Source organism: Tursiops truncatus, chromosome 4, assembly GCF_011762595.2.
Source record: "Tursiops truncatus isolate mTurTru1 chromosome 4, mTurTru1.mat.Y, whole genome shotgun sequence".
Lineage (NCBI taxonomy): Eukaryota > Metazoa > Chordata > Mammalia > Artiodactyla > Delphinidae > Tursiops > Tursiops truncatus.
Window position 1 is genome coordinate 130,598,172 of NC_047037.1, and position 13,476 is coordinate 130,611,647.

The window sequence follows — 13,476 nt, forward strand, 5'->3', positions numbered from 1 at the left end:
ATTCTCCTAGTGTCTGATCATAAGATTATCTTATACCTGTCTAGGCTTCCAGAGCTCAAAGCCCATTAGTTAATTAATCTTGGGTTTTGCTACATCCTTCGGAAAATAAGGCAGAACAAGGCCCTGAGGTTCTAAGTGCTCCCAATCCTATGGCTGCAAGACTTGGTCACGTCTGTTTCTAGACAGTCTCACGTAAAACTCTTTCTGATCGATCAATGGAATGTCCACAACCAACACCGACTTTCCCTCAGGATAAAATACTTTGGTAGATAATCTTAAAAGGGCAATGGAAATTAATACAATTGTAAAGATATGACACGAATGATTTCAGCTCTGGGAGAAAAATAAGGCTTAGGCAAAGGAAAAAAAGAGTGGTTTAAAAAAACAAACAGGCAACTAACGACAAAATAGAATAATTAATTAAAAGACTGGGGCCCAGGGACTCACTGAGACTTCTCAGTTAATGTCATAATGAACACATGTTTTTTTTTGTATCATTCACAGGACCAGGAAATAGATACCCACACGTAGGCAAAACTGCCAGATGCCATCACCCACTAGGGTACCGAAACTCCCTCGGATAGGGAACTATACGAGCCCACCCCCTGAGGACTTTCCAAAGTCTTTATTTTATTCTCTTATTTTAAATTCCATTCTTACAGCAACTTCTAACTTTCAGATTACTCTTCAAGAAGTCCCACTGAAATAAAAATAATTTTAGACACGAGCCACTTAAATGACATTAGCCTTAACACAGGTGCATTTATCTGCATCGCAGCGGAGATTTTCTTTTTCCTTTATCTGTTAGAATAGATAAGAATCAAGGACTACAACAGGGAGAGGATGAAGAGAATTCATTAAAATACAGGCATTTCCTTTCTAAACTCCTACCATTTTATAAAGTTCTGAGACCAAATTTTTTAATTCAAATTTTATTCTATTAAAAATAAAAGGAACACATTGTCAGGAGAGGTGATGTGTTGACAGCCTACTGCAAGTCACCTTAAACCAAAGTCAGTGGAGATGGGTATTCATTTGCTACCTTCCTTCCTTACCATGAAGGGTGTCAAGAGTCCCAAGGAGCAGCCTCCATTTCAAGATGCCAATAATTTGCACAATGGAGGGAAGGTGGGGATTGTAACCATCTCCTACAGTAACAAATATGTACTCATTTGTATTATTTTTTAGATTCCATATGTAAGTGATATCATACAGTATTCGTCTTTCTCTGTCTGACTTATTTCACTAAAGCTGTGAAATAATGTCCTCTGGGCACATCCATATTGCTACCAATGGCAATATTCCATTCTTTTCTTTGGCTGAATAATATTCCACTGTATCCACGTGCAGGCTATTGTAAATAGTGCTGCTATGAACTTTGGGGTGCATGTATCTTTTGGAATTCGTTTTTGTTTTTTCCGGATATATATCCAGGAGTGGGATTGCTGGATCATATGGTAGTTCTATTTTTAGTTTTTTAAGGACCCTCTATACTGTTTTCCATAGAGGCTGCACTAATTTACATTCCCACCAACGGTGTAGAAAGGTTCCCTTTTCTCCACATCCTTGCCAAAATTTGTTATTTGTAGACTTTTTGATGTCAGCCGCCCACGTCAGAATAGTTTTTTCTTTTAAATAGGATAGCAACAATCTAATTCCCAGCAGACAAATGTAATGCGGTCCAAATGACTGCCAACAGAAGACAGAGAGAGTTATTCAATATAAACCCAATATATCCGATACCCATCAGAAGGCTTAGAATTACAAAGACCAGGAGGCACCATGAATAGCATATGATCTTGAGAACGAAGGAAGTGATTAAAACTGAGTGAAGAAACGAAGAAGACAGACTCATCTGTTAAATAACCAGAAGTTCCGCATACTGAAATTCATGACCAAAGAAAAATCAGGACAACAAAGTAAACAAAATAGAAGTACTCAGAACCAGAGTCCAGGATACCATGAAAGAGAGAAAGTGAGAAAAGTGCAGACACCTCTGACATAGAGGGGACGCAAGACCAAAAGTCTAATAGTCTAAGCAGTCCCCAGAGAAGAAGGAATACTCAGTTGCTGAAACGATGCATTCATCCACTTCGAGGCGGCCTAGGGGATCATGCTTAGTCTATTACAAAACTATTTGAACCAACTTCAACAACAAGTCTGAGAGAGTCCTGAGGGCTGAGGTAGAGGGAGGGGCAAGAGAGAGAAATTAGGCAAGTGTTAAATCTTTCCATTTGTTTAGTCAGTGGAATTATTAAGTCATAATTTCCTCCCTAAAGCGTTCTACAATAGAAAGCAGCATCTGGTTTATAGTTAGATCTTGTATGTGTGCTGATGTGTGCTAGGAACTTACAGATACTGAAATTGATGTATAGAAGCTGCACTAAGGTGCTAATGTCAGAGAGAGGTGGGCTGAACTTAGAATCCTTGGTAGATTCTGAGGTCAGAGACAACCAGGTCTTCTTAGGACTCGGGGACTCTTTAGCTGCTTGTGGGAACGCCTTCTGCCAACATCGAACTGGGCACTGAGAATAAATGATTTTACCCAAGGTTATTAGCCATGCATGGTGGCCTTCCAAGGTGAAGTCCAGGAACCACTACAGATAGGCTGCAACTGACAGCGATGTAAGGACAGAAAGCAAGACTGAGCACTGCGAACCTCATCGTCTGACACTGCCACAACCGCTAAGCAAGGGATTTTGTAGTTTACAAAAGCAGGGGTGCTCCATGACAGATCCGAAATGAAAACAAAACCCCCAAACCCCTGCTTCTTTATGTCAGGTCATGTGAGCAGCACGGCCAACAGTACCCTCTGGGTTGATGTCTGATGCCCTGAAATAGCTTCAGCATGGAAATCTGAACAGGTTCTGTGAGTACTTCAGCCACTTTAATAAAAAAAAGTATAAAAAATACAGCGGTTCTATGCCCAGTTTCTATTCCTGAGTCCCCAAACCAAACCAAACCCTCTTTTTTTTTCTTTGGCTGCGCTGCACGGCACATGGGACCTTAGTTCCCCAACCAGGGATGGAACCCACGCCCCCTGCAGTGGAAGCGCAGTCTTAACCACTAGACTGCCAGGGAAGTCCCCAAAACCAGTCCACCTTGGCATTGGATTCCAAGAGCTGTGAAATTCAGCCCTCTCTTGCTTCTTGCTACATTTTCCCCTTAGAGAAAGTAACTAAACCAAAGACAAAAGAGTAAGGGATATGGTACAATTCAGTTTGGAGGACCCAGATGCTCATTTGTAGCACTGCTACCAATTACTGCTTTAATTACTGAGGTCATGCTTCTGCTGCATAATAAGCCTTCAGACACATTGATCCCTTGCCATCAAAAACCGTCCTCTGGCTTTAATGCTGTCTTTAGTTTTAAGGTCAAGAAGTAAACAGCGTGAGGGTGTAACGCAAGTGGCCAGGGGTTGGAAATTCGGTTCTCTTCATTAGGCCAAAGCACTCCAGTGAGTGCTCTGAGAGGTGGACTGGCTGCCTGCGGGAGAGGCTTCGGCAGGAATACTGAAGATGCTGCTGCCCGGTAAAGGGTTTGAAGGCTTTCAAATGTGAAAAAGCCTAATAAGTTAATTCAGAGAGAAGTACGCAGTAAGCAAGCATGTGCAGTGACCTTTAGGTCTTTCCACCAGACCTTCTAGTTCTCCTCTTTTCCAGTACATAGTAGGACTACTCTTCTGCCCACCTACCCATCCCCCCCTCCAGTCACGTGCTTTGACGAGTGAATTGGGAGTGAGCCGGCACCCAGATCACCACCTTCCCTCTTTCTCCTTTGCCAAGAGACAGACAATGTCCCAGGTGGCAGGTGCCGCAGGCCTGGGTCCTAGAGTGAGGATAACATACAGAAAGGGTCCCAGCCAACCCACAGAGGATGCATGGTGAACAGGAGAAAGAATGTCACTGTTTGGAGCCGCTGGGCTTTGGTGACTGTCATTGCCTCAGCTAACCTCGCCCTCCTGACGGATCTAGCCCTGATATGGCATATGGGTTTCCCTACGTAGTTCACTCGAGCACCAACTTCACTACTATCCAAGTCATAAAGTGTAATGCTAAGACGACTAGTCTTAAATCTATGGAAAGGATTACATACTTAACTATACCAGAAGGTAGACCATAGGAAAGCCTTAACATGGCAAGCCTGACGGCTATTCTCTGAAAGGCCTGCTTCTCAGTTTGGATCCTGGCTGGTATCTGGGAACTTGGATTTTGGGAGGGTTCCCAACACCCTAATGTAGCTCATTGTGTCTAAAATCTGTACAAACAATGTGGTTTGTGCTGAACACCTGCTTTCCTCCTGGGAGGCTGGAATTTGGGTCTATGCTAGGCAGAGGGTGCCTCCCTGACCAGCCTCTCAATAAAATTCCTGGGCACTGAGTCACTAACAAACTTCCTACCAGACCACAGTTCACACGCATTGTCACAGCTTGTGGCTGGGGGAATTATGGACTTCTGTGTGACTGGGGAGGACTCTGGAAGCTTGTACCTGGTTTCTGCGCTCTTCACCCCACGTGCCTCTCCCTTTTACTGATGCTCTTTTGTATAGTTTTGCTGGAATAAACCATGGTCATGAATAAGCTGAGTCCAGCGGGTCCTCTTAGTGAACCAAAAAACCCAGAGGTGGTCTTGGGGACCCCAACTCCCACCAAAACAAGTTCCTTTAACATCATTTGTGAGGGAAAGGAGAATAATACATATATTTGGGGGACAGAGGTGCGAAAGGATAATTTCTTCATTACTAGGGTATATCATAAGATAAAATAATCTCCTCCCAATGGATCCATTTCTTTTCTATGACAGGCGAACCCCGATGATTAAAGTTAAGAAATGTAAAGCTAAAACCTTCGTCATACCCAGGGTAAATATCTTTTTCCCCTTACTTTGGCTGCTCCGCAGAGCACAGAAGCCAGATGGGCTATCTGTTTTAAATAGGCCCCAAAGGCATTTTATGGAATTGTAAATAAGTGCATGTTTACACAGGAATTGTTTTAAAGTGAAGAACACCAAAGATCAAAGAGAAGGAAACATACCGTAATTATCACCGGCTGTATCTGACTTCTCAATCTGGATGTTCTGAGTGACTTTTGGACAAATTTCAATTTCTTTGTACAGCTGAAAATGACAAAGAGAAGCCTAATTAAGACTTCATTAAAAATAACTTAGAAATAGTCATCAATTTGTAAATCTATTTTTTCAGAATTTGAAATCCAATTCTCATCACATCCTAGTATCTTTCTTGAACTGACCCCATTAAGACTCAAAGTGGAAACTTATAACTCACATTCCCAGATTTAGCTCTAGTTCCAGTTTCTAAATAATTCCTTGACATCACTCTGTAATGTCTTTTCCCACCCTATTATCTATCACACATCTGAAAAAGAATGCTAAGGTAATCGAAAATCTTCAGTACTGGGGAAAAAATTATTAACATCAAGAAGAGGTTATAAAGATCTTGATATGGGATCCGTAGGAAGAGGAGAAATCTCTGTGCTTCCATTCTCTTCTGTTCATATACCATTTTGGCTCAAAAAGTCCACAAGAGTACAAATATGCAGAGAAAAATTATAGCAGTAAAACAGATGACAGATTATATAAATGACAATATTCTCTTTTAGCCATTAGATTATACCAAATTACTGAAAAAACTGAAGTACATAAATCAATCACCTCTCTCAGAAACCCAAGAAAACATGGGAAAAAAAATAAGAGAAACTGGCAGTTCACAGAGAAACTTTATTTCAATTAATTTAATTTATACTTCATGCTTAGATGTCTGGACCTAGCATCATCATGGACAGTAACTTATGAAGGTTTTACCATGTGTTCCTGCCCCTCACATGCTCTCTATGAGACAAATGTGATCCCCATTTTACAAATGACGAGAAAAAGGCTACAGAGAAAGTACTTTCCTAAGGTCAAAAGGCCAGCCTGGGCAGAGCTGGGATTTGAACCCAGGTCTCACTTGCTCCAGCCCTGAAGTTCTCCCCATTACACTATAATGCCTCCCAGACTGTTTCCTAGTGGGACTCAGGGGTACCACAGTAAAGGGTACCAAACCTTACTTCTTCAGTAAGTAAGCCAAAGACCACTTCCAAACTTTATGATAGAAATTCCAAAACATATTGACGTGTCAAACGCTCATATAGAACTTAAAATTTGTCATTTAATTTCAAAATGAAAATCTATTTTGAGCCAAAGTCAATAACAGAGAACTGTCCTTTAGCATTAAAGAGAAGTCTCGGTGATTATTTAAACTTGCCCCCATCTCAGTCATTTGTCCAGAAATAATTTTGTTCAGACAAGTATGAAAAAAGTGCAGGTTTCTTTCTCTTCACTTTCTTAGGGCAGTTGACAGGTGGGAGAAGTGAGCAGAATATTTAGGATTCAGGAGTCTGGAAAACGGGCTGCTGTAATACTAGAAAGCCAAGGGGTGGGGCAGGGGCTGGGAACATTGACCCAACGGCCTAGATCCTCTAGAACTCCCTAATTTAATGCCACTTCCACCAAATGCGTAACTTCATGTTGAGGGCATAACTTTATGTGGTTTTCTTTCTATACTTCAGAAGAAGTTTCAAACCAATGCATTCTGAAGTTAGAGGAAATCAGTTCTATTAGATCTACTGATCTTTAGTTCAGAAAATTACAGTCACCAAAACTATACATACCAAATATAATCAATTTCATGATTATTTTGTAATGTCATGGAATGCTCAATAAAATGTTATGAAATGTATTCACTTCGACTTACTTTGAACCTTAGTTTTTTCAATTTCCTTGAGAGCCAAACTCTCCCCCTAGGTGGCAGTATATCACCGTTTGTTCTAATCATCTCTGGAAAATTCCAAATGGTTGTCCATAGATCCCGTGGGAATTTAGCTTTGTAAATAAGCTTTGCTATTTGTTTATAATATTACCTCCTCTCTTCTTTGTAATTGGGGTGAAAGTCTTTGTGTTTTTTACCAGTTTCAGACAATAACTTAGTATAATATAGACAGGGCCCTTGACCACTGTCCTTAGGCTGGCTGGACTAAAATTGGGTTTGATAAAAATCTCTAAAACCTGTAAAATTTCAAGAAGGAGCTGCACTTTAAAATATATTTTCGATGCAGTCATAATATCTGAAACCAGAAATTTCGTAGCTTTAAATGTATCTTTAGCAAAGAAGTATCACACACATTCCATTTATTTATTAAATTTATTTATGGCTGTGTTGGGTCTTCATTGCTGCACGCAGGCTTTCTCTAGTTGCGGCGAGAGGGGGCCACTCTTTGCTGCGGTGTGCGGGCTTCTTGTTGCGGTGGCTTACCCTGTTGCAGAACAGGGGCTCTAGGTGCGTGGGGGGCTCAGTAGTCGTGGCTCACGGGCTCTAGAGCACAGGCTCAGTAGTTGTGGTGCCCGGGCTTAGTTGCTCCGCGGCATGTGGGATCTTTCCCGGACCAGGGCTCGAACCCGTGTCCCCTGCATTGGCAGGTGGATTCTTAACCACTGCGCCACCAGGGAAGACCCCTTTATTTTTATTAAATCAGTGATGCTGCATGTTTTCCCTCTTTTCAAAAAGCAGATTAAACACCATCAGACGTTAAGAAACAATCTGATTACCCTGGCGCTTGAATTATCACGAAATCACATTCATTTCCTACCAGGTCTCCTTGGCGTGCCTGGTCCAAGCGACCATCACCCATGGCCTGAACAACAGCTCACTAGCCTCCTGCCTGCTCTCCCAGCCTTTTCCCTAAGGCCCTAAGGTTCATGGGCCACACAGTAGCCACAGCGAGCCTATTAAGACAGGAGTCAAATAATGCCCTTCCTCTCTGGGGATTTCCCTTCTCACCTGGGCCCTACAAGCCCTCCTGGTCACTCTTCTGCATCCTCCCTCCTTGTGCATCCAAACCCCTCCCCACCCCGCCTTCCCTCTCCCTACCACTCCCTCACTTACCCTCCTCACTGATCCTCCTCAAACATGAGTAAACTACCTCTACTATCACCCCCCTCCCCTTGCCAGGCCTTACCCAGCTTTGTTTCCTGAGCCTAGAACACTTTCCTCCAAAATACCTCTATGACTCACGTTCTCACCTCACTCACCACGCTATTCAAACATCACACCTAAAGGAGCAGCGCAATCGCTTTTAGATGTCTATCTTTCTCTATCTGTTTGTCCTAACGTTTTCTTTCCCCGCTCTTGACATCCCGGGAAATATTACACATTTATTTGTCTTTGTTAAAAATATTTACATGTTTTTATATCTGTATCCACAAACGTGAATGTATTTTCCACGAAGAGTAGAGATTTTTCTGTGTATCTCAGTGCCTAGAACAGCTAGCATGGTGCCAGGAACACAATAAACACTAAATAAATATTTGCGGGATGAATGAATCAATCAATCAATCAGTGTTTCTGCAAACTCTTTATTCCCACCTGTCACTTTAAGAAAAACATATTTAATGTGGGTTTTCAAAAAACCCAGTGCCTCCATATTCATTATCATTCTACAGATTGGACCCAATAACCAACTGATCATGAAAAAGTAGCCAAACGGGTATTACTTATATTAGCAAAGCAGATAAGTAGAAAACTAACTATTCATGGTCTTTCATAAGCAAAAGAATCCCCAGCCCCACCAAATAAATGCACCAGACCCTCCAAAAAGATCTTTAAAATGTAGTACACACTTTCGCTAATAACTATTGACCTTACTACTCAAGAATACTTGACAAAACAGTAGCAGAGAATAAAATGTTTTGGGACAGTCATCTATGAAGGAGTCATTTTTCAGGACAGGACTTCAAACATGTGTGAGCTTCCCTAGTCCATCAAAAATAAAATGGAGGGGCTTCCCTGGTGGCGCAGTGGTTGAGAGTCCGCCTGCCGATGCGGGGGACACGGGTTCGTGCCCCGGTCCGTGAGGATCCCACATGCCGCGGAGCGGCTGGGCCCGTGAGCCATGGCAGCTGAGCCTGCGCGTCCGGAGCCCGTGCTCCGCAACGGGAGAGGCCACAACAGTGAGAGGCACGCATACTGCAAAAAAAAAATAAATTAAAAATAAAATAAAATAAAATAAAATGGGGGTGGGTTATGGAAACCAATTAGCCATAAGTGGCCCGATACTTGTTCAGTAAGGGACAATAAATCCAATACCTGTAAAATCTCAAAAGGCATCCAAGAACACTGTGTGTTCAGAAACCCCCTGCCCTGGAATGACATTTCATACCAGCTTAATGGCCGAAAGCACGGATTGGAAACCATGGATGTATGGATAGAATTCAAGGGGTCTGTGAACTGGGATAGTGAAAAAGCCTGAAATTTTTATATTCCCTAACCTGTAACTGAGACTTAGCATTTCCTTCAATTATAAATGAATGGAGGCAACAAACACGGCAATACGAGCAATGCCTGCGACCTTGTCAGAAACAGAAATCACAGTATTTTTATACCATATTCTAGTTGCTGCCAGGATCTCAAAATACCAGTTATGCTCATCACTACTTCAAAACAGTGGCAGGTGTTAGACCTACGCTGGGTCTTGTTATTTAATGAGCTAATAAGTAAGCACGTATATTATCTATAATTTTAAAAATAGTTTTGATGACTATTTCAACACAATTAGGCCATAGGTAATCCTATGTATTCTATATATTTCATGCAATTGAAAACATTATTCTGATATGGGACCTAGAGGCTTTACCAGGCTGCCAAAGATATCCTAAGAACAAAAGAGTTTAAAATCTTGGTAAAGACAGAGGTGCCCGTGAGCAATACTCACTCACAATCTGAACAGTAAAGTGAGTACTGTTTACTTCCTCAGGAATCTCAGAGCTGGAGACCTTCTGTAACAGGGCAAGAAAGAATACCATAATCTCTCTGTATTTTGGATTCTTTTTTTAAATAATTGTAATTATAATATATATATATAGCAGTGTAGATACAGAGTAAGTGTGGCACACCTTAGTCTCCTATACTGGATGAGACCGCAAAATGGCCAAAACTTAAAAATAATAAAAGAGTCAATATAATTTCATAAGGTATGTCTTAAGCATGTACTGTGTGTAAGATATGAAGGACATGGAAGTTGCTTAGGCATGACCCCTGTCATTTACGACACAAAAGATTCATTAACTCTGAAATGCAAAATATATGGCCTAATAGCTGTTCCAGTGTTACCGGCAAAGCACTTTTCTTTCTTAAGTAAGAAAAAGGGCTTTCTCTCCTCTACTCACGGAGCACAGAGTCAGGGCTTTCCCCATGTCAGAGAAAAAAATAAATCAGCCACTGTTAAAAGTACCCTCCTCTGTGTTAAACTTAGTGATTTAAGCGATGGTTGAAAATGGTTATTTCGTTCTTCTATTTCGTGACATGATAAGAGTGTATAAAAGCACACCCTCTCTTATATTTCATTGAAAACACTTAGAGGGACATGAGGGAAGTTTTTAAGATGACAGAAGTGTTCTAAATCAGAGGTCCCCAACCCCCGGGCCACGGAACAGGAGCCTGTTAGGAACCGGGCCACACAGCAGGAGGTGAACAGCAGGCGAGCAAGCAAAGCTTCATCTGTATTTAGAGCCGCTCCCCATCACTCGCATTGCCGCCTGAACTCTGCCTCCTGTCAGGTCCGCGGTGGCATTAGATCCTCATAGGAGCGTGAACCCTACTGTGAATTGCACATGCGAGGGGTCTAGGTTGCACGCTCCTTATGAGAATCTAATGCCTGATGATCTGAGGTGGAGCCGAGGTGGTGATGCTAGCACTGGGGAGCGGCTGCAAATACAGATTATCATTAGCAGAGAGGTTTGACTCCACAGAGACCATAATAAATCAATTGCTTGCAGACTCATATCAAAACCCTATCAGTGACTGACAAGTGACAATTAAGCTGCATCTTACGGAGTAGACTAGACATAAGCAACACACTTCAGGTGTCACTGTCTCCCATCACCCCCAGATAGGACCATCTAGTTGCAGGAAAACAAGTTCAGGGCTCCCACTGATGCTGCATTATGGTGAGTTGTATAATTATTTCATTATATACTACAATGTAATAATAATAAAGTGCACAATAAATGTAATGCGCTTGAATCATCCCCAAACCACCCCCCACCCCCCGGTCTGTGGAAAAACTGTCTTCCACGAAACAATTGTCCCTGGTGCCAAAAAGGTTGGGGACCGCAGTTCTAAATTATGACTGTAATGCTGGAAACACCACTGTCTGTATACATTTGCCAAAACTCATGAAATTGTGTGCTCAAAATTGATGCTTTATTGCAGAGAAAGTAAACCTCAAAAAAAATTGATTAGAAACAAAATTCCCTACTAAATATACTAAATTTTAAATCACGCTTCCCCTTTTCAAAAAGAGACTATTCGGGTTTCAATTTTCAGTTCTGTTTTCTGTGGTGAAAGCCTGTCTGAAGTCATACTGTTATCATTCACAGATCCATGGCAAGAAGCTCGGTGGCCCCCAGAGGAATGACTAAGTGCAGAGAAAGAAGAACAAACTCCAAGAGAGGGGGCCTTGCTCCCAAAATGTTTCTTTCCTGGAACTGAAAAAAGCACCCTTTGGCTAACGAAAAAGGAACTTGTCATTATTTTGCCATGTTACCATGACAACCATTTATTGAGCATCTACTATGTGAACCGTTATCTCTAATCTTTGCGAAATCCTAGAAAGTATTATCACCTCATTTTTTTTTTTTTTTTTGCCAAGACCACATAATTAGTAAGCAACAGAGTCAATATAAAAATCCAGATACAGTTCAGAACCCAAGTCCCATAATGAAACTCAAACCCACATAAGTGTGCCCAAGAATCTCTATAATAAATACAATTCCAAAAGGCCAGGACACATAATTAGATGGCAGCTTTTTCACCCAACAGGATTTGACCCATCAATTTCAACATGCAGGGAGAAGTCATACAAAATTGGAGTTAGTACTTTTTATCTGACAACAGCCAGCTCACCTTTGAGTCACCCATTTAAAACATAAGCCTGTCAAAGCTACAACGAAAGCTAGGCATAATAACTAAAATTCTATCTGAGAGTCAGTTCTGGATTTCACTTTTTCATGATAGCACAGCATCGTTCCCCACATAAACTAAGGTGGCATTTTCACTCTGCAAAAATATTGTGATATGTAAGGCCATCTCCACAAACTTAAGAGCGCTGAATAAGGCTCATTTATTTTAGAATTTGTTCCACTCCACCAACCACAATTAGCATGAGCACACATATAATTTAAAAATAATCTCCTACAGAATGTACTTGGACAACAGACATAAACATTACCAGCTCATAAATGTCCTCCTCGGGCTTTGGCACGTAGTGTTGCATTTTGTTTTCTATTAGAAATTTCAGGCGCAGGTAATGAGCAGAATGATCCAGTCTATGTGCCTGGGACCAAAACAAAAAAAAAAGAGGAGAAGAGAAAATGTCTTTTCAATAGTAAATAGACATAATTAGTTTTCCACTGATGTACTGTCATCTATTCCTGAGAATAATGGTGATTTGCTACTGAAGGGAGGTGTAAAATTTCTATACTTCTTAAAAGGTTTACACCCAAAACCAAACTTTAATTTTCATTGAATATATTAATAATATCCCACGGGTATCTTATGATCAATGGAAACAAAAAAGTCACATCTTCACTTCTGCTTATCTCATCCATTACGCTCTTTAACACTGGGTTTGCAAGAAAACCTATCGGACCCAAAAGGCCTTTAAACATAATTTCCAACATACAAAGGTGATTGGAGAAGAAAAGTGACAAGAAAGGCAAGGAAGGATTTACAGTGACAGAAGAAATCTGTGCCCAGGCAAACTTATTTTTTTAACCACATGGGGACACTGGGACAGTTGTTCACAGTTCATTTGCAAGTGAGTTGGTGTATAGACAAGGCATTTGGATTTCAGTCTTATTTATATACACCCAGAGTGAGACTCCCTCCGGGGGCAGCGAAGACAGGCACGTGTCCAACTTTGGAAACACAATGAATGACTTGCCCAAAGAAAACAATTCTGAAGCAGTTAAGGATTGAAATTTCCAGGCCTTCTCCACTGCTCAGGATGGGTCAAATGACTTTTTTCCATCTAGAAAGTCATTCGTGAATTAACTTTGTGGAAAAGGCAACAGTGGAAACATGGTTTTATAACTAACATCCTCAATTCACATTCAAGAAGATGCAGAGGAAAAAAGAAAAAAATGCTCTTCAAAAGTTACATGCAAGTTACATGAAAATGTATTGCTAGAGAGAAAATGTTTCCATCAAGTCTTTTTTTAAAGCATCCTTATCTTTTAGAGATTTATCCTGAAGTACTAGTAAAGATATGATGTCTGGAATCTGCTTCCAAAATCATTCAGAGCAGGGGGTGGGAGTGAGTTAGTCAATGGAGAAACATAATTTGATATTATAGAACCTTGGTGATGGTGACACAGAAGTTTATTACATTATTGCCTACTCTTTGTAAATTTGAAATTTTTCATC

The 13,476-nt window shown here is 41.1% G+C and overlaps 1 protein-coding gene across 10 annotated transcripts in view; it reads right to left on the reverse strand.

Moving 5' to 3' along the window:
- Positions 1-13,476, reverse strand: part of TIAM1 (TIAM Rac1 associated GEF 1) — a 504,950-nt gene that overhangs the window by 66,707 nt on the left and 424,767 nt on the right. For all 10 annotated transcript variants that reach the window (XM_073804434.1, XM_073804432.1, XM_073804433.1 and 7 more), the window contains 2 exons: positions 12,281-12,385; positions 5,033-5,114 (listed from right to left, as the gene is read on the reverse strand). In XM_073804434.1, coding sequence (XP_073660535.1) covers positions 5,033-5,114; positions 12,281-12,385 — 187 coding nt within the window. The remainder of the gene's footprint in view (positions 1-5,032; positions 5,115-12,280; positions 12,386-13,476) is intronic.